Source organism: Tarenaya hassleriana, unplaced genomic scaffold (assembly GCF_000463585.1).
Source record: "Tarenaya hassleriana unplaced genomic scaffold, ASM46358v1 Cleome28, whole genome shotgun sequence".
Taxonomy (NCBI): Eukaryota; Viridiplantae; Streptophyta; class Magnoliopsida; order Brassicales; family Cleomaceae; genus Tarenaya; species Tarenaya hassleriana.
Genome location: NW_010966021.1, coordinates 861,653 through 881,558, shown reverse-complemented (window position 1 = coordinate 881,558; position 19,906 = coordinate 861,653). Strand labels below are relative to the sequence as shown.

Genomic DNA, 19,906 nt, shown 5'->3' with positions numbered 1-19,906 from the left:
ACAAAGTTTAAAGATATCGATTTATAATTGACCGCCTCTACTTGAAATAAAAAGAGCAAGAGAAATTCTTTGATTTGTTTTTAACTTTTTATTTTAAAAAAACTAAACACAAAAAGGAATTCACTTCTCAGCACAAATTATTAAAAAGAAGACATAAAAGAAACTTACCTGAGCCACATTGCACAAGAAAATTAGCATTATGTTATTGGAAACCTTAATCCTAGTTGGTAAAAGCGAGAGCAGATTTCAAAATATAAAAATGTAATTGGTCTTTGTTTTTTTTTTTTTTATAGCAGATACCTAACTGTCATAATCCTAAAAGCCAAATTATATAATTAAGACACATACTAACATTATTTCTAATATGAGAGAGAGAATCTTGGATGACAACGACTAGAAGAGTAACAGAAGTATGGAGAATTCTTGCAAGTCAAAAACCCAATCCAAAGATTAATAAATATAATTCGCAATCAATAATTCATAGCTTTCAGTTGTCGTTCGCTCTCGGTGCTGGTAGCAGTTGACGATCTTGCTCCCTGACAAATACGGTTTCGCTTCTGATATGACATCCTATAATACACATATATATACATATATATATATATAGAGAGAGAGAGAGAGACGAGGAGCAAAAGTCGAACATACAAAAAAAAAAAAAAAGGAAAAGAAAATATAAGGCTCCTCCTCCTTCTCTCTCTTTCTTCTCCCTTATTTTTTTCTTCTCCGGATCTCTCTAACAAAAGCGCTTGTAGCCATTACTCTATCTCTATAACTGGCAGCTTAACGAGATGAGACAAGACAAGAAGGTGTACCTTGTTGCTACATCATTTCATTTCTAAATTATTTTTAAAAAAAACATGGTCTTATGAAATAGTAATGTACTGTCTGTTAGACGGAAGATCAGTTGATTTTAGGCTTGGGTGCTCTCGGCTTCAGCGCAAAGTAAAGGGCAGCCACGACCACCACGAAAGCGGGCACTGTGATAGAGTCCACTTCCACTTTCACCTTCCTCTCTTTTGAGCAGTGAATTGGATGCAACAGATCCACTGTTGCATTCACTTCCCTCACAAATCTGGACATAAAAAAAAACATTTGTTATTACAACAAAAACGAATAACCAGCCAAATCGAAAGTTAATAGGGAAAGTGCCCTAACCCGCTGGTGGCATCCTCCAACGTATACAGAAATCTCATGGCGTCCGGGAAACGTAATTCTCCGGCTATGGTTGAAAGCTGGTTGGTACCACACACGAAAAAAAAAAAACACAAATCTGTTACTCTTCTCAACCCATGGCAAAAAGGAAAAGACAAAAACTTTACTACTCACCCTTCTCCAGAGGCTAACAACGTATTTGTACTTGTTCACCAGCTCACGCTCTCTTGACTGAAAGAGCTTAAACGTCTTCTCGGCTTATTTTCTGTGTCAAGGTTACAAAAAGTTCTAAACAGTATAAAACATTTATACCGTGACGTATCAGTTTTCTCTTTTGTTGTGAAAGTATAAAAGACATCCAAGGATACTTGTTCGCTCCTGCATCAAAAGATGAATGGCTGAATTCACTGATTGAATTGATTCCTCAAGTGCTGTAATAATATAATTCCGAGCAATTGTGTCTGACTGAAACTGTGACGGGCGCCAACCTTGAGATGTTATGGAAAAGGGGTTGCAGCCCACTGACCATGTCCACTCCTGCGAGAGAATTTTCTTGCACATTAGAATCACCAAAAGTTTAGCTGATAAGAGTAATGTGATTCATGACCAATGACTCCGTTTGTTTCACAGATCATTGCAGACAGTGTCCTCTCTGCGACAATTATGCAAAAATATTGCCCACACAATAAAATTCTCATGGGTCATGAAAACAATTCCAATTAGCATTATTTGATTGTCGAATTTCATACCTCAATCGCACTTTCATGAGCTTGACTATGGACAAGATGAAGAGGAAGCAATCCAGCTAGATGTTCGGCAACAGCAGCCAAGGCCGCTTTTACGGGACTCCTAAATTATAAAGACAAAGGAATGGATGATTGCTTCCGTTGAGGAACAAAGAAAATTCATCTGGCACTAACAGTACTTCTGGAACACAAAAATCTGACTCGACATTTTACCAAAAATCTTCTAATAAAAACAATTGGTGAAACATGCATATATAGATGCAGAAAATTCTAACCTCAAATCCCAGAGAAGCGATTTCCCATTACACTGCAAATGGCTCTCCCATGAAGATGCCTCCGACTGGACAACAATGACCATATTTGGCAGTGCCTTTGCTTGATAGTGCTTGTCAATCAGCAGCGGATCCACATTGATGAGCCAAAATATCGGAATCTCAAGAGTAGACCTGCTGTGGGCATGAGCACCTGAATTATATGCAAAGAAAACTCATAATGTCAGTGCTAGGGACAGCATCAATATCACTTACTCTTCATGAAGCAGCTTCACAGTCAAACAGAATATATTCATGTAATCCATCAGTGGCCAACAACAACAACAATTACAGGACACTAGAAAAGACGATAAACCAGATCTTTTGTACATGATCTTAGGTTGAGATTTGATATGATTATCAGACCAGAGTTTTACAGTATAACAAAGGAGAATACCTAGTAAAGATTGTTTTTATTCATATAGATAGACGTGTGATGTCCCGCATGTTCTGCGTATAAAATGAACTTATGTAGGCAAAACGAAAAGAAAATTCTTTAATCAGTAAGCAGTTCCTAGATTAATCAAGGGAAGGCTTCTTCATTGCAATGAGAGGGTCAAAACTGAGGGAACCAGTGACAACATCACACAAAACCACTGACGCCTAAGAAAAAAATTCTTCTGCCAGCTGACCTTTGAGAAAGGCGTGATCATTCAGCCTCTGCAACTGATGCTGAAGGATTGAGGAATCAAGAAAAGAACGAACTGTCTTCCTATATGTTCCATTAACAAGCAATAAGGGGACAGCAGCCGCTCGCCGTGCTACCGAGAAAGCCATAGCCAATGCATGATCCTCAGATAGTGTTAACCTATCATGTTTTAAAAAGCATATAAAATATATCTCTGATTACATACTGAACAGAATGAAAAACCACCAAAGTCAAATATATATATAAAAGATAGTCTCTCTTATTTCAATCAACAAATAGATAACCCTAACCACAGTGGTTTAAGAATTGAAGGGATGAGAATGTGTACATATGCTGACTGAACATAAGCTTCTGTGAAGGTAACAAGAGTGACGAAAGCCCATCCATGAGCACTTTGAGATCCACTGGAAGCTGTTTGATGTTTCTAGCTTTCTGCACCAATAAAGTGGAGGGTTAATCTTTTCAACATCTACAGAGTCAGAAACTGGCGAAGAACAAGAACTCAGGCTGTCGTAGGACGAAGTGTTTAGTTCCAATGACCTTTCATTTTCAAAACAAAAAAAAATCCTCTTGAGAATAAAACAATTGTTGTTTCATTTGGAAAGCATGATAGCCTAGAGGCTGCATGTGCTTTTTCACTAAATGATAGGTTGGGGGTTTGAACCCCAATAGCTCCTAAACTAAGACTACTTATTACCAAAAAACATATGTTGTTTCATCTACTCCATGACACGTCTCATCAGATTTTAATGACAGAAATGGTATAACAACGACAACAAAGAGAAGGCTTTTAGGTTGTTTTACTCATGTGGGAACACGAAAAAGACTTGCAGGGCATCAGAAAGTTGCAGAAGTGTGGACAAATGTTAAGACTAGATAGATTTGTGTTCAGAGATTTCAAGGCCAAGTTAGTTCTGCAACATGATTATTGTAATTACTAACTCGCACAGGCTAGTGCCAGGTCAGCATTAGTTAGTAAGCAGTAGTTGCCCAGTTGTTTGCGGTATAAATAAGGGAATCATAGCATTACGATTCAGGATATTTTCTTGGGGAAATTCATTGGCAAGAGAGCAAAATCCTCTTTATAGTCAAAATTTCCAGAGGTACAAGTGATTTCTGGTGGAGTAAAATTTTGAGAGTATCAAGGGATGCAGAAATAACAATTTGCTTGGCATTGAAGGGTAGTTCATTGAACCATTTGACATAGACATACCTCTTGCGTGATGAAGAAAAGCTGAAAGGAAATCTTCTCATAATGATGGAATGCACCATCGGCAACTGAAGGTGATATTATATGCCTCATGGATCCCCAAAGCGTTGCACCTAAATGTGCAAGGAAGGTATCACGAGCAACTGTGTAGTTTTGGAACTCCTGCACAGTTGACAGCTTAATACAATGTTCTAAGTTCTCTAATAGAGAACTGCAGAATCAATGTCTAACAGTCTAAGTCGCCAAACTGAAGCAAATACCTCATAATCATCACTAAACAAATTCCAGCTCTCCATCCGTTTCAGTGCATCCATGGCCTTTCTCTTATGAATTTCATCATTTTCTTCTCCTCCAAATGACTGGAGCTCAGTTTTCAAATCCCGCATTCTCTCGTCAAGTTCTAGGTCAAAAGAAGACATGAGAAAACAGTATTAGCTTTTGAAACAGTAGCAAAATCAAATAGAATGAAAGAGTATGCAAAGAAAATGGTACAGCATTTGGGAATACTCCACCATGAAAATCAATCGATGTGTCAATTCCATCTTAAATCTAATCAAGATGAAGAAAAAACCAACGGGAGATAAATGAAATCAATATCCACAAAACATATCTAAAGAACAGCACCACCTTGACAAAGAGCGAGCTTCACTTTCCTTCCCTTGCAGTGCTTGAATGCAAACAGTTCATATACATCAATTTCTGCTAGAAGAATGTCAATAGCCTGATGTTCTTTCTGAGATGACAAAAACAAATTGGATGGTAAGTATCGATCATAAGAACTTCAAAGGATGAGCAAGATTAATCATAAGTATTGACCATAAGAACATTTAATAAGGTAAAGGATAATTGAAGTACCAGAAAATAAATCCATATTAATTCAGGCAAAATCTTTTACAAGACCTTAGGAGCCAAACATCATCATATTACATGCACTTATCACAATATGCATCAGCATGAAGAAAGATAGAGACCTGAACCAGCCCTTCGCTTGAGATGTGATATGTTCACCTTTGTGAAATATGGTGAAACAAATCACACGGAGATGAGGTTCTCATAAAATGTAATGAACGATCCCTATAACCCCACACCTAGACCCTGTCTCTGTTCTCCTATCTCCAATCGTAGACATAGACTCTATATTTAAGTAGCTCCAAAAGTAGTTTGAATCTAATGTTCTGCTCTTCTGGTTGATCTGTTATCTGTCCAAACTTGTCCCTCCAGAATTGAAGATGACTCCAACACTCCCAAGCTAAAGCTCATTGATCGAATTTATTTTCATTTCATCAAACCAAACATACCTCTCCAAATACAGAGAATGTTTCCTGGATCGCATCTTGCAGTCTGTTTTCTGCTTCATCTTCAGATATTTCTAGTTGTGAAAATATAATCAGACACAAGAAATTAATGGAAAGCTAGGAAATGACAGGCCAAAACCCAAAACATAAGACAATACAAAACAATGACGAAAAAGATTCCATCAATTAACGGAGTTGTATCTAATTTACAAGTGGAAAATATAGTTAAGACAATTAAGATGTTTGCAATTAATGACCTCAAATGCAGAAGAATTATAGCGAATAGTACCTGCAACTGCACCAATTGTCTTTTCCACATTTGGCAAACTAAGTTCTGTCCGAACTCCTTCTCCACCAACAGAAGGTCCCCACGAGAAAGGGCCAGCACTCAGGTCTACGAATGCCCATCTGGTAGGGAATGTTCACATCAAGCATAATACAGCTTTTCAAAATGTTGGCATGCATATTCTGTGCACTATGCCCAGAAAACAAGCTTAAACACAGGTACACATTCACATACAAATATAAAGAGATAGAAAGGTAACCTGCCCATTCCAATCCAGATATCAGTCAAACATTCTGCATTAAGATTGCTGAAGTCTCCGGATTTTATGCTCTTTTCAAGAAGAATATTCATGTCTTCGTTTTTTCCTTTAAACTTAAATCAATTGAGAAAACGTTAACCACATGTACAAGCATAAAAAATACAAGGTCCCGGTAACCAAACAATGTCAGGTCTAATGTATACCTGTAAAATTTTGCTCTTAATGAGCTCGGCAGCATCTTTACCTTGGTATAGCTGTTCCAACTTGTTCAGAGCATCCTCGCAAGCATTGTACCACTCTACCTGAAAATATATAAAAATACTGACGCTTTAGAACATTAGGACGCAACAGAGTTGCAGCACATTAAATCCCATAATTTTTCTAGTGAGGAAGTAGCTACAATGGTACAATCATGATTTTTTTGTATCAAACACCTAACACCGCGGCAGTACTAAAACCATCGAAAAAACATCAGGAACCTTCAACATAGAATCTCATAAAAAACTCAGGGTTAAAGCATTTCTAATGATTATCTGATAACTCGAACATTGGGATGAGCAACACTTCAGATCAAACTGCAACAGTGAACATGAAATGTCATCCCATCCTAGGTTAATTCACACAAAGTTCATCATCCTCGACTCCTCATCGAACAAATTGGTGTAGGAAGGAAAGTGCCTATCATGTCAAGAGACGTTGAACAAGAACAAATAGGATAAAAACATTAATTGTGGAAGAACTCACCGTATCAGTATCCTCTGAGACTGTCCACGCAAATTTCAACATAGGATGCTTCTCATACAATGGCTTCCGCATCTTATCAAATGCTACAAATTATTCAACAGCAGGCATGACGTTAGAATCATCGAGAGATTTTAAATCATTTAATATTATATGTTTGCCTTCTCATACCTAAAATACTTTCTGATGGACTTCCTGATTGAAGAATTTTAGTTAGCCAGTCCTTATTCTGTCAGAAAGAAAGAGCACTTGCTGAGAGACCACTTTCCAGGGTTTCACTTTCATGTCATATGGAAGCACGAAAGAACATGAGGAAACTAGAATAACCTCTTTCAGATAAGAGATTTCTGACTCGGATAACCCTCTCCTGCAAAAGAATTTTGTAAGTCCAGACTATTTCCTGAGAGTAAGACAAAAAGAACCATCGAAAGCAAGCGCTTACCGATATCCATATTTGGCTCCTTTGATGTCATGTTTCGGGTTCAAAATGAAAATGTTGTATGCATCCTCAAGATGAAGATAGTTGACAAGGCTAGAGAAGAGAAACTCCATCATATCTACATCCACTTGCCATAGAGCATTTGCCTCGTCCCTGATGCCATTACACAAGGCCATAGAATGAAGCAGCAAAGAACTATCGAGTGACGTAAATTTGCAGTAACCAACTGGCCTGCAGGCTTTGATCTCCCTAATGCACCAAAACTAAAACGGGAAATTGTTTAAGCTGTATCACCTGTTAGTAGACACATCATCTTTGTGTGCTAGAACGTGAATGGCACGCTCGAACACGGATGTCACTTTTTCTCCCATCTGAATGGCATGAACAGAAAAGCTGCAGAAAAGGGAAAACAAAACTCAGCCAACATCTAGGTGAAAACAAAATCAACCTTCAAGAATAAGCAGCAAGGAGAAGATGTACACCATACTTGTAGTTGACTCGACTGATGATAGGAAGATGGTGTCTTAGGTCCTTGTCAATGCTAATCTTGTAAAAGGGGTTGAGAACTTCTTTGATTTGAGGAACTCGGGTATGTTCAAAGATGTGATCGAATTTTGTGAACCAGCGCTCCAATTCCCCGGGATGGAGTTTGAACTCTGGTGAAGGTGCAGAAACGTTATGGGCCAAAAAAAAAATATAACTTTATGTGGCTTCAACCCTCCAGAAGAGCATGATTAGACAAAGCTTATTCACCTTGGTTTCCTTTCCCTTCAAATCCAATGAAAATGAAATTGACTGGAACAGGAAGATAAATGGAATCGACTTCCATAAGCTCTAGGTAACTTGCGATATTTCCTGAAAAAGGTGTAAAAAAACGACAAGCATATGACCTCATAAGATTCAACCATGTCAAATGGAGAGAAATAAGAAAGTGACAGTAAAGGGAACGGAAAGGCGCGATTACCTGCCTTAGTGTAATTGAGAACACCTGAATTCCATGGAACTGAAGACTCCAAATCGTCAAAATCTGAAACACGACAACACTGTCAATACGATCGAACTGGTTAAATAGTGAATAAAAAGCGTGAGGAAGAGAATGAACATATTATACCGCTACGGATGACAGACTCGCTCCAAAACCTACTTCTCTCTCTGAGATTGAACAACGAGAATACGGAAGAACTCCCTGCTTTGCGGTCCCCATGGGAAGATCCAGACGACAGAGCCGATAGGAACTATTATTATGTCATGAAACGCGAAATCAATCAAACCGAATCAAAGGAGATGTAGAACGACGCTGAATCTCCATAGGAATGGAACACTAACCACGCAAACGAGGCAGAGGCCGAGCACGATTCTCCCGATGGATCTGCTTCCAGATCCGATTCTCTCCATCATTTTCTCCTTCCTTCAGTGAACCGTATCAGGGTTTTGGGCTCTCCCTTATTTCGATCCTTGGGGTGAACGTTTGGGTTCCGAGGAACCAAACCGGACGGAACTGAAAAAGTCGGTATTGCTCCAAACCGAACCGAATATCAAACCGAATATCGATCGATATATATATTTTTCTATCACCGAGTAGGGTGAGTCGTTTTGGTTCGGTTCCGTACCGAACCGAAAATTTCGGTATTTTTTTAATCGTATCGTTTAAAATTTTCGAACGGTATGATTTTTATAGATCTGAATTTTCTGAAACCGAATCGAATCGAACCGGACTTTATAAAATTCCCGAAAAATAAAAATTTTCTTAAGTAAATCTAATTTTTTTTAATAAAAATCGAAACCGAACCGTATCGGAACCGAATCGAATAATATACGATACTAATTTGGTACTAATTTTAGAATACCGAATAACAGTATCTGAACTAAACCGCTAAAATTCTGACCTGAATACCGAAATGACCACCCAATGACCGGGTAATCTGAACCGAACAAATGTTGTGCCTAAACTGACCTATGTAGGGGTGGCCAATTCGGGCTTCGGTTCGGGTTCGGTTCGGTTATATGATTACATGTATTGACAATATATGTATCATCATTAAAATATAAAAAAAAATGAAAATCACTAAAACAGCAGAGCTCATTATTGATAGATGGATAATATAAGATTTTTGGTTTTAATTAAAAATCATATTTTCTAAATTTAATTAGGATACACTACCTAGTAGGGGTGGCCAATTCGGGTTTCGGTTCGGGTTCGGTTCGGTTATATTCGGGTTCGGTTATTTCGGTTATAGAAAAACTATAACCATTCGGTTTTTATATAAATTCCGGTTCGGTTCGGTTCGATTATTTTTCGGTTCGGGTTCGGTTCGGTTTTGGTAAAAAGTTCAATTTTCCAAAGAAAATATCGGTTATTCTCTCGGTTTTTTCGGTTATTTTTTATTCGGTTCGGTTCAGTTTCGGTTTCGGTTTTTCGGGTTTAAGTAAATCATAACCGTTCGGTTTTGATGTCGGGTTCGGTTCAAATACGGTTATATCTTATTCGGTTCGGTTCGGCTCGATTATTCGGTTAATAACCGAAATGGCTACCCCTAGACCCATGTACAGAAAAGCCAAACCCAAATTTGACTCTAATTTCCCCATGTTTTACTTTCCTTATTAAATCAACCCCCTTTTTTCATTAGTATTAATTAAGACGATTCTTTTTGTTTTTCTGAGCAATTATTCGAATTTTACAATGCGACGCCGATGGGAGCAACCGCCTCCTAATCAATGAAATAAATACGAAACGAAACCCGAAAAAGAATACGACAAAGACAGAACTGATGGCGCTATTATATATAATTTAACAGACACTATAGTTGTCGTCTCCCGTTTCTTCTCTCTATCGCTTTGCACGTCTTGGAATTCAATCTCGCACCGATCCATCCTCACACTAAAACCCCTTCCATCTCCAGATCTCTCCCCCCTTCCATGGATCCTCCTCCTTCTATGGATCAGCTTAATCGAACCGTCCCTACCGGTACTTTCTCCCTCTCTCTCTCGTTTTTTCCTTGTTTTTTTTGTTTCTATTCTCTTTGTATGAATCTCTCAAATTCCGATAGGCGAAATGGACAACCGATTCATCCAATACCTAGGCTTGTAGGGTCGTTAATTGCTTCAATGTTGTTCCTTGTCGATGGTTGTCTCATGCGATTTCTGGTGTCCTATAATTAATTCTTCTGTGTCCGTTTTGTTCCTTCGACGGGACATATTTACAAACCAAGCATGATGGTGGTGGTGGTGGATGCAGGCGAAAGGCCAATGATGCCAGACAATGCAGCGGAGCAGGTATTTGTTCCGTTTCTTCTTTCACCGCTTTGGATTTTGGGACAAGCTTAGGGTATTAGCACTTCTTCTTTTTCATTTTGTCATCATCAGCCACTTTCGCCGAAAGATGAGAGGATTATTTCAACGTATCCTCCTACGGATGCAGCCAACGTTGGGTCTTCTAGTGACTCAGGAATCCCCAATCCAGCAGCCGCATACCTCATTCCCACCCATTTTCCTTACGAATGGAATGTTATGCCCACTGGTATCTTCTGCTTCTCCTTATTTCATTATCCTTCCAATCCCCAACGACCTGAGTGTTCGTTGCTGTCAGGTTATGGGCCAAGTGTCAATAGCTGGGATGGATATCCTCAATATGCTACACCTGAGGCGCTGCATGTTCCACCGGTGAGGATGATTCCTTGTGTTCATAGTACCATCCCTCCTCCTACAACTTGCCTTTCTTCTTATTCACTTTCACTCTGTATTTGCTGTCTTTCTCAGGTTGTCTACAATGAAAACCCATCTCTAATGTATCACCCTAGTTTTAGCTTCAACCCCTTCCCACCCATGATGTTGGAGGGCCAACTGCTCGCTACGCAGCAAATACCAATCTCCCCAGCCTATTTCCAGCATCTTGGTGTTTCTTCAGCAATTCCTCTTACCCCATCGGAAAGCGGTGGTGACAGTGCTCTTCTAGACCCAGTTTCAGGTTATGTGTTTTCTTTCGGGCAATATGGTGGAGGTCGCTTATCTGGGAATCTGGGGATCAACTCCTTAGCATCTCCGCTGCCATATCCTCAAACAATGGGTATACTTGGGCCATACGAACAAAATGCTGCACAGGTCTGAGCCTTCTCCTTTTATCTACGTAGATGATGGGCTGATACTTGCAGTAGGGTTGATATCAGGCATATAATTTCGGTTAGTCGGAGAAGCATTTTGTTAAAGGAATAAATACATGTATTTTAGTTTCATGGGTTAATAGTCTAGCTTGCTTTGTGATGCAACATCTTTTTATGTAAGATTATGAATATGCACAGCATACATACTGTTTATAACTCTACTTGGAAGTCACATCTCTCTCTCCCTGCCAATCCAACGCCTCTGGGAACTGAAGACTTCTTCAATATATTCCTCAAATTTGAATATGTATGTGACTGTCATGGGCTTATCACATGTTTTGTTCTTGTCACTCTTTGACAGTTACCATTGCATGGGTGTGGAGTTGCTCCAAGTTCTTCCTTGGGAGGTTATCCTCATACAGAATCTTACCAGAGTCCTAACTTGGCTGCTTCGTGTTATGGAGCTGATAACCCAGTCAGATTCACCCTTGACAAAGGTAAAAGGCGAGAGAATGATCAAAGTTCAGTTTCCACCACCAGTGATCCATATGGAAATAGAGGACCGAGGGCTTCCATGGTAAAGAACAAGAACAGCTTCAAACCAAGCTCTACTGTTGGTGACTCAAAGAACTATTCGACTACAGATGTAACAAATCCCAGTTTGTACAGCCATCCAGATTTTGTGACAGAATACAAGAATGCCAAATTCTTTATCATCAAATCTTTTAGTGAAGACAATGTTCACAGAAGTATTAAGTATAGTACATGGGCCAGTACACCCCATGGAAGCAAAAAATTGGATACGGCTTATGGTGAAGCTAAGCAAATAGGTGGAGAATGTCCAGTCTTTCTGTTTTTCTCGGTATGAGTCTCTTCATCCCTATGAATTTCTCGTCTTTCTTTCCTGCCTTGCTTCTTCTTTTATTTTCCTGTTATTTTTATCTGTTTTCAGTTGCTGGAGCAACTTAATTTTCCATGCTTATAAAGGTGGTCATATCTGAATTAATAATATATATACCGTTCTTGATAATCAACAATAATGCAATTAGTTCTGAAAATAAGCTCCTATTGCTCAGTGGAACTGCATGTATAACCAGAGTTGAGAATTTGCAGGTAAATGCTAGCGGACAGTTTTGTGGGGTGTCTGAAATGGTTGGACCGGTAGATTTTGACAAGGATGCTGCTTACTGGCAACAGGACAGATGGAGTGGGCAATTCCCAGTGAAATGGCATATTGTAAAAGATGTACCCAATAATCGATTTTGTCACATACTTCTTCGAAACAATGACAACAAGCCGGTGACGCACAGCCGAGACTCTCAGGAGGTTGTCTTGTACTTTTGTTGTTTCTCTGTTAGATGGTAACCTATTCATCATGCATCACCATTGCGTCTTTGTTTGGTGTCTGTTCACTTACTCTTTGCTTGTTGACAAGCTTTCTGCAGTAGTATTTACCACCCACCTAGGGAGACCATCTCAATTTCCAAATAGGTCCAAATTGACCATGTTTATAGCAGTTAGTGCTTAGGTACGTGGAGATAAATTAGAGGGAGAGGGAGACTGATTTAGTAGACCCTCTTAGCCATAGGGATTAAATAGATATGCACTGAATGTATTGATGATTTGCACGTGAGAGCTCTCACAGATCTAAAAAGTGGGAAATCTGAGAAAACACAGTGAGAAGAAAAAGGAAGACTTTGGCTACTGGCAAAGAGATTTCTGTGATGTTAGTGGTTGATGCATGAATTGTGTTTGGTGGCGTGCCCGGGCTCAACAAGCATGTTGCATCTGATCTATAATGATTCTTATTTAAGGAATTAGTTTGAGGTTTGTGTTGAAGTGAAATGCATAATTGATCTATGAGCAAAACTGTGCAGGTGAAGCTAGAACAGGGGATTGAGATGCTGAGGATTTTCAAAGAATACGAGGTGCAGACATCGATCCTAGATGATTTTGGGTATTATGATGAGAGAGAGAAATCAGCAGAGGAACGGAAAAAGGTGGGAGAGAACAGTAGGAGAAGCCAGAGAGGCGATCAGGAAGCCTCCACAGAGCTAATATCAGAACGTGTGTGTCAAGTTCTAACACTGAGAGATGGGGATGCAGCGGATGACAAGGGGAGAGGAAGGGAGTGAGGTAAATCATAAGAAGAAGGGATTGTGGTAAGAGAGTAGAAAGGGTCATTCTTTTTTGGGTATGGTGACAACATGGGAGGGGAGGAGGGGGATATCATTTGTTTTTTTTTTCTAGGCTCAAATTTCGGGGCGGCTGTATACTAAGGTTCACTACTAATTGAATTCATGTAGCATCTTGATGATTATCGCTAGCCCTCTTGTTCTTGTTCTCTCTGTAGTGTTTCTCTTTTTGTGGGTTGCTTTTGGTTTTGGATAGCCAAACTAATAAGACTGACAGAAACTGCAGTTGTGGTGGAATTTGTTCATCATGATTCATGTTCGTTAAGCAAAGCATGTATAGTGGCAGGAAATTTGTGAAGTCTTCCGAGCAGCAACAGTTTTCAAGTTTAAATGGCATAATGAGCTCATGGGATTACACGCCTTTTGGTTGCCTGCCCATCTCCCTCTGTCGTTGGTCGACCCAGGTGCTTCTGACACGATGCTGCTCCTCCTTCATTGGCCTCCTCTTCCCTAATGCTTAGAAGTTGCTGTTCTCAACTAGATATTTTCGGGGTTAAGAAATTTATATTACTCCTTTAACGTCTGCCAATAATATGTTATCTTTTTCCATGGAATTTTTATCATCTTTCAGATATGGAGTTCGAGGGTTGGTAAGACCGCACAGGAGATACCAGATGATCATATAGATGTAATTCTTGCACACAATGGATCAATAGGTGTGGGAGCTTTCTTATTGGTTTAGTCTTTAGGCCAGTCAGGCCTACATTTTTTTGGTGTGAATTTGTTTTTTGCATCATCCTGCAGGTTTAGGTTCTCAAGCGGAGGATGTCTGTGGAAAAGACTCGGACCCTGAAGGTGGTGATCCAGGTGGTTTCAGCAACCACTGTCTTCTCAATTTTGCAACACTTTATCATAGTCCATGTTTTAGCTTCCTGAATGTGGTTGTGGCCAGCATCTGACCTTGTTTAATTAAATACGAGAAGGTTATATACCTACGGAACACAACAACGTAATGCAACAAGGTTGTCAATTCTATTAGTTGTGTTTGGATGCATAATGTGCTGAGGTCAGGAAAGAGGAGTGACAGAGGCTTAATGAGAAACGGAAAATGGATGGGCCAGAGCAGCAAGAGCTTTCACCGTGGTAGAGATTTTAGATGGAAATAGTCGAGAAAATAGCAGAAACTTGGGTGTACGTAAATGGAAGTGATGCCAGAATTGTGGAGGAGAATGCCCCTTGTTTTGAATCTGGTCAGTCCATGTGATAAAATAGCAGGTCAGTACATTCCCTTGTAAAGTTGCTTTTATTATTTTCTGAGTGAATGCATATCATATTTATTTATTCGCTTTTGCTTACTTGAAGTATCCAGTTGTGTCTATCGAAACAGGTAACGAAAAAAAAGAAGAAAAGAAAACATAAGCAGAGGCCGAAATGTTCAGTTTGAACGTTATGAGAGAATAAGATATTTCCGAGGAAGGAAATGGGAGCATTGAGACGAAACGTTGTCTTTTATGTGCACAAAATGGGAAGATTCAACAAACAAAAAGGAAGGTAGCGGAGCATGTGACCCTCCTCGTTCCCCATAAATGGAAAGAGAGCAAAAGAAGGAAATGTGTGATTATGTGTAGAATTAAGGGCCAGATTAATTGGCATAATCTCAATCTTTCTCCCTCTCTCTCTCTCTCTCTCTCGTATGAGTCAGCCTCCCTCAGTCCTATAACTTTGGGGAAAGAATGATTATCCGATTCCAGGCTGCAGGTTTTCACATTTTATGAAATCCCACATCGAAGTGTATGTGTTTCCTGGGAGACAGGAGAGGGGAAGAGAAGAGACTCTCAGACCAAAAAGGCCGAGAAGATGGAATCAGTGAGTGCTGAAGAGGGAAGGATGGAGCAGTTTCCAGTGGGTATGCGTGTGCTTGCCGTCGATGACAATCCAACCTACCTCCGGACACTAGAGGAGTTGCTGCTTCGCTGCAAATATCGTGGTCCATTTTCTTCTCTCTTTTTTTTCTTTTTCTTTTTGTTTTTTTTTTACCTGGGTTTTGTGTGTAAGGCAAAGAACGATTTAGAGGGTGATGTTTGAAGGGATATATATATATATACACACATATAAATGTTCAGTGACAACAACAAAAGAGGCGAAGGCTGCTCTTGGGATGCTGAGGGAGAAGAGCAACAAGTTTGATCTGGTTATAACCGATGTGGAGATGCCTGACATGGATGGCTTTAAGCTGCTTGAGCTTGTCGGCCTAGAAATGGACCTTCCTGTCATCAGTATGCCTTTTTGTTCCTCCTCCCCTCCTCTTTTTTTATTTAATATCATCTCCTGAACCTCTCTTGTTTACTCCATTTCCTTTCACAGTGGTGTCAGCTCACAGCGACTATGAACACGTCATGAAAGGCATTACACATGGTGCCTGTGATTATCTGGTCAAACCCGTTGGTCTGAAGGAGCTCCGTAATATCTGGCAACATGTGGTCAGGAAAAATACTAACCCCTCTACAAGAAACATTGCTGGGCCTTCCGGTCAACTTCTCCCTCCTCCCAGCACTTATCAGGTGAGTAAGAAACACAAAGACAACATCGATGATGGTAGCGGCGACGCGGACAGTGACAGTGATGGAGAAACGGAAGGTGGCGAGGGGAGTGAACATGACATGGATGATGAGTCTTGTACCCGGAAGAAGCCTCGTGTCGTGTGGGCATCTGAGCTCCACCAGAAGTTTGTGGCTGCCGTTACACAGTTGGGCCCTGACAGTAAGTTGTCCCTCTGAAATCTCTGTGTTATACTCTCTATTTTTCGTTTCTTCTGATACTATATTTCTCTCTTCATTTGTCTCCAGAGGCCGTCCCAAAAAAAATCCTTGATCTCATGAATGTAGAAGGTCTGACGAGGGAAAATGTAGCCAGCCATTTGCAGGCAAGAATCTCAGCCCAATCTCCCTTTTCTTTCCTCTCTCATCTGCGCCTTTTATCTATAGTAATGTGGATGATGAAGTTGTGTCTTCCTTTTCTTTAGAAGTACAGACTTTACTTGAAAAAGATGGACGAAGCTCATCAGCACCATAATATGGCTTCAACCGTGTATGGGACGAAAGACCCCTCTTTCTTGCACATGGCTCAACTTGATGGAATAAAGAATTTTCATAGCTTGACTGCCACAAGACGACTGCCGATCTCGACACTCCTATCCCGGCCTCATGCACCAACTGTCACCAGACTCAGTTCCCCAAATGGGTCGTTGATAAACCTTCAGGGAATTGCTTCCCCCAGCTTTGTTCAACCTGGGCATTACCAGCACATAGGCAACTCAGCAAATAAGTCTGGCAAGCATCACTCACCTCTATTATCAGGAGTCCAGACCGTAATTTCCTTTCAACAAACCTCACCTCCGCTAGAAGCCAGCCAGTTTCCTGGAAGTAGGTGCCCTGCATACATTGGAGATTCCAAAATCTTAGGCGACCGTGCATTCTTCATGGACTCTCAAGCCTCATTCGGTGGTAGCTCTAGCACTTTTAGCAACTCTCAGATGTTGCAAGCAAAGTATCACCAACCCCTGCATAAGATCTTGGCTGGAAATCAATTTTCTCTCCAGGGAGCTCCATCAGTTTCTGGTCCCCTCAATGTTAGCTTTTCTGGTTTCAGCAGATGCAGTGACGGCTGGCAAGGGAATATTAAGGCACCTAAGAGTCCATTGGACCCTTTGCCACTAAACCATTCTCTTAGCCGGGATGAATTGCTGAGTAATAATAGTTTTAGAGGCGTTGCTGGGAATGACCCAGTTGATTTTAACCCATTCATCTTTCCTGGAGGACAGATGCAATGCCAGACAAACTTGTCGGGCAACTTTGTTCAGAACATGAATACCTCAGACCAACAACAAAACTGGGAGGAACAAGGGCGAGAGTGCACACACATGTCGAATAATTCGTTCAGTCCAGCAAATGAAATGGTTATGGAGATGATAAATGCAGCCGGAAGCAAAGGCTTGGATGGTTCTATGATGAGCCAAATAGATGGCAGTGGTGCAATACTCAACAGTCAACCCGCAAGATTGGAACCAGAAATGAGGTCCAATAAAGGCTGCAGCTCGGAAAACACCAAGTCTGAAAATGGTTTTATCAATGATCATCACGACTCATTCGATGACATTATGAACGAGATGATGAAACAGGTAAAGTATATATGGTGGTGCCTTGTTCTTCTGCAACAGCCACACATACGATGCCAGAGTTTGCTTTCCTCAATGATGATTGATGAGATTCTGATGAATGTTATTGCAGGATGAGTCGATGGCTGCTGGTGTTGGGCTTGACTCGTTTCCTCTGCCGTAGCCATGTCACAGATGGAGAGGCTCTCGCTTTTCTTTTCTTTTCTTTTCAGATACTGCTCTCTGTTAGGGATTTGTCGAATTCCACACACTGTTTCTTCTTGGGTGATATTCTTTCATTGTTCCCTCAGATTGTCAATAAATAAAACCAATTGGCCGCTTAATGTGCAGAACTGGGAACTGGGAACTGGGAACTGGGAAGAGGGATATTAACCAAAAGCTATGAAATAGAGGATACAGGCCAACAGCTTTCCAATTCATGATGCGAGTGGTAAAAACGAACACGGCTCTACATTAATTTAAAAAAAAAAAAGCTTTCGAGTTTCAACCAAAACAAAATGCAACTCAGAGCACAGACATTTGGTCTTATACATCTCAAAACATAATCGAAACCACAGATGTAAAACGAGGAAGTCTCGCCCAGCACATGTTTATAGATCCAAACACCCAACCTCAGAGCACAGTACAACAAGAATTTGTTTTCTTCGCCTGCTTGTAGAACATCTGTTTCAACCCAACACCAAACACGTTTGCGATCATGTTAAGACAGATATTTTCATCTACCAATCACGACTTCACCATATCCAATGACAAGATTAACTTCCATCTGATTAGCAAGCTTTGCAACGAATAATACGCCCAAAGTCTTGCGGCATATCATCAGGTTATTCTCAGGCTCAAATCCAGATTCAAAGCTAGGTCTGATGTTCTAGATGGGCGTGGAAAGAAACCTATAATTATAGATGACGAGCATAGCTAGCCAGATATTGAAAGGACCATTTTACCTGTGATGCCATGCTCAAATCTGAACTCTTCTCCACCAGGCTGTCCAGCTTCTCACCTCGGGCCAGCACGCTGTCAATGGTTTTATGCTGCGGAATAGGCAAACCCTCAGTTAGATAAAGATGAGAAGAAGCAACCATGCTAGCTTCAACACTTCCAAGATCCTGCTTTATCTTTGGGCAGAGAGGTTAAAGGTGATGATTTTGGTGGGTGTTTGGGAAAAAGCTGAGCTCATCGGCAAGAACAACATATTAGACGCACATCATGTACACGTTTACTGGAATATGCAAAGTCTATACAGAAAGGCCTTAGGCTTACAAGGATAATCTTGGTCTCATCCAATTCCCTCTGGATTTTCATCAGCTTATCAGCTTCTGCTGGGTCCTGAAGATTCAGAAAACAGGATTTTTTTTTTAAAAAAAAAGAAACTTTCTACAACCAATGACAAAATCAACAATCATCTTTTATTTCACTCAAATTGAGCTTACTCGTATAGTATCACGGGCATATGTAGAGGGAAAACAAATGGAAGAATAATAACCTGAAATTTGGATAGAGCTTCATTTAAATATGGCCATGGCTGAGCGCTGTCTTCTTTTGCTGACCTCCATGTCTCACCAAAATTCTTCTGGTACTCATCCACAATCTGGGAGAAAAAGAACCACAGATATATGGGAAACCGTCAACAATTTCCATGAAAATATGAAGTGAATTATAAGAAACCAGTAGGATCGCGGTTGAAGTAATTCAAAAGGTACCTGATTGAGAAGAGAGAAGGCACTTCGAACGGGATAATGATCGTCCATGAAACCCAAGGCGCAAAGGCCGTTTCGATTGTAAGCGTGCACCTTGTACTCTAGACGGAAACTTGGGGAATTAAGATCGGGGAAGATGGAACCGAGATCAGACAAGAGAGAAATCGAACAGATCGGAGATGGAATCTAAGGAACCTTCATGCTGGACGGAATGGCGTTGGCCGGGAGGGGTGCGTTTGGCGACGGTGCGGCCGACGAAGACGACGAACTCCTTGACGCTGCTTCTCTGGAAATAGCCGAAGTGAGAGACGTCGGAGGCGTTGGCCACTATCACCGGATCCGCCGTCTCGGGAGCGCATTTGAGAACCAGCAACGCCGTGATCTTCATCTCTCTCCGGTTGAATCGTGACGACGAAGAAGAAGATCGTCTCTCTCGTGTGAAAAATAATAAAATCTGAAAGCCAAATTCTGACCTTCTTTCTTACGTTAAACTTCCTCTTTTCGCTCAGCACCTTTCTCCATCTTCGGCTAATATGATCTTTCTTCCTCAAATCAATGACCTAATATATTATTCGACAAAAAATAACGTATATAAAATATTTAATTATATGTACATAATTCAAAGATTAAATCTTGATAGGTAAATTTTTCATTTTATTTTTATTTTATAATTTTTTTCATTATTTTAACGTCTTTTTATATTTTTAAAAAATAT

At 40.3% G+C, this 19,906-nt stretch overlaps 4 protein-coding genes across 9 annotated transcripts; 2 read left to right on the top strand and 2 right to left on the bottom strand.

The window, feature by feature from the left end:
- Positions 1-746: 746 nt before the first annotated feature.
- On the bottom strand, positions 747-8,586 carry LOC104817833. Of its 2 annotated transcripts, XM_010547171.2 has the most exons (25): positions 8,415-8,586; positions 8,200-8,323; positions 8,053-8,115; positions 7,842-7,943; positions 7,576-7,744; positions 7,383-7,481; positions 7,092-7,241; positions 6,977-7,016; positions 6,821-6,878; positions 6,653-6,735; positions 6,112-6,210; positions 5,909-6,021; positions 5,653-5,771; positions 5,367-5,437; positions 4,696-4,801; positions 4,329-4,468; positions 4,072-4,230; positions 3,187-3,290; positions 2,842-3,017; positions 2,174-2,363; positions 1,902-2,001; positions 1,521-1,689; positions 1,327-1,409; positions 1,156-1,232; positions 747-1,072 (listed from the first exon to the last, which is right to left on the bottom strand). In XM_010547171.2, the coding sequence occupies exons 1-25, from the start codon at positions 8,484-8,486 to the stop codon at positions 901-903; spliced, it is 2,838 nt and encodes a 945-aa protein (XP_010545473.1). In that variant the 5' UTR covers positions 8,487-8,586; the 3' UTR covers positions 747-900. The 2 variants fall into 2 exon arrangements, with proteins under 2 accessions (XP_010545473.1, XP_010545474.1); XM_010547172.1 differs by lacking the exon at positions 8,415-8,586 and having other exon boundaries at positions 8,057-8,115.
- A 1,301-nt stretch (positions 8,587-9,887) lies between these two features.
- LOC104817829 lies at positions 9,888-14,597 on the top strand. 5 transcript variants are annotated; one of them, XM_010547166.1, is made up of 10 exons: positions 9,888-10,053; positions 10,324-10,361; positions 10,452-10,605; positions 10,675-10,748; positions 10,845-11,186; positions 11,547-12,047; positions 12,299-12,511; positions 13,063-13,321; positions 13,667-14,036; positions 14,125-14,597. In XM_010547166.1, the coding sequence occupies exons 1-8, from the start codon at positions 10,005-10,007 to the stop codon at positions 13,318-13,320; spliced, it is 1,629 nt and encodes a 542-aa protein (XP_010545468.1). In that variant the 5' UTR covers positions 9,888-10,004; the 3' UTR covers position 13,321; positions 13,667-14,036; positions 14,125-14,597. The 5 variants fall into 5 exon arrangements, with proteins under 5 accessions (XP_010545468.1, XP_010545467.1, XP_010545466.1 ...); XM_010547165.1 differs by having other exon boundaries at positions 13,661-14,036; XM_010547164.1 differs by having other exon boundaries at positions 13,063-13,347.
- Positions 14,598-15,213: 616 nt separating this feature from the next.
- LOC104817831 (two-component response regulator ARR18) lies at positions 15,214-17,817 on the top strand. The gene is made up of 5 exons (XM_010547169.1): positions 15,214-15,596; positions 15,685-16,080; positions 16,167-16,243; positions 16,343-17,497; positions 17,607-17,817. The coding sequence occupies exons 1-5, from the start codon at positions 15,398-15,400 to the stop codon at positions 17,655-17,657; spliced, it is 1,878 nt and encodes a 625-aa protein (XP_010545471.1). The 5' UTR covers positions 15,214-15,397; the 3' UTR covers positions 17,658-17,817.
- A 108-nt stretch (positions 17,818-17,925) lies between these two features.
- LOC104817832 (VAMP-like protein YKT61) lies at positions 17,926-19,728 on the bottom strand. The gene is made up of 6 exons (XM_010547170.2): positions 19,387-19,728; positions 19,195-19,292; positions 18,978-19,082; positions 18,755-18,820; positions 18,439-18,525; positions 17,926-18,157 (listed from the first exon to the last, which is right to left on the bottom strand). Exons 1-6 carry the CDS (start codon positions 19,577-19,579, stop codon positions 18,107-18,109), a joined length of 600 nt encoding a protein of 199 aa, XP_010545472.1. The 5' UTR covers positions 19,580-19,728; the 3' UTR covers positions 17,926-18,106.
- Between the last annotated feature and the right edge of the window lie 178 nt (positions 19,729-19,906).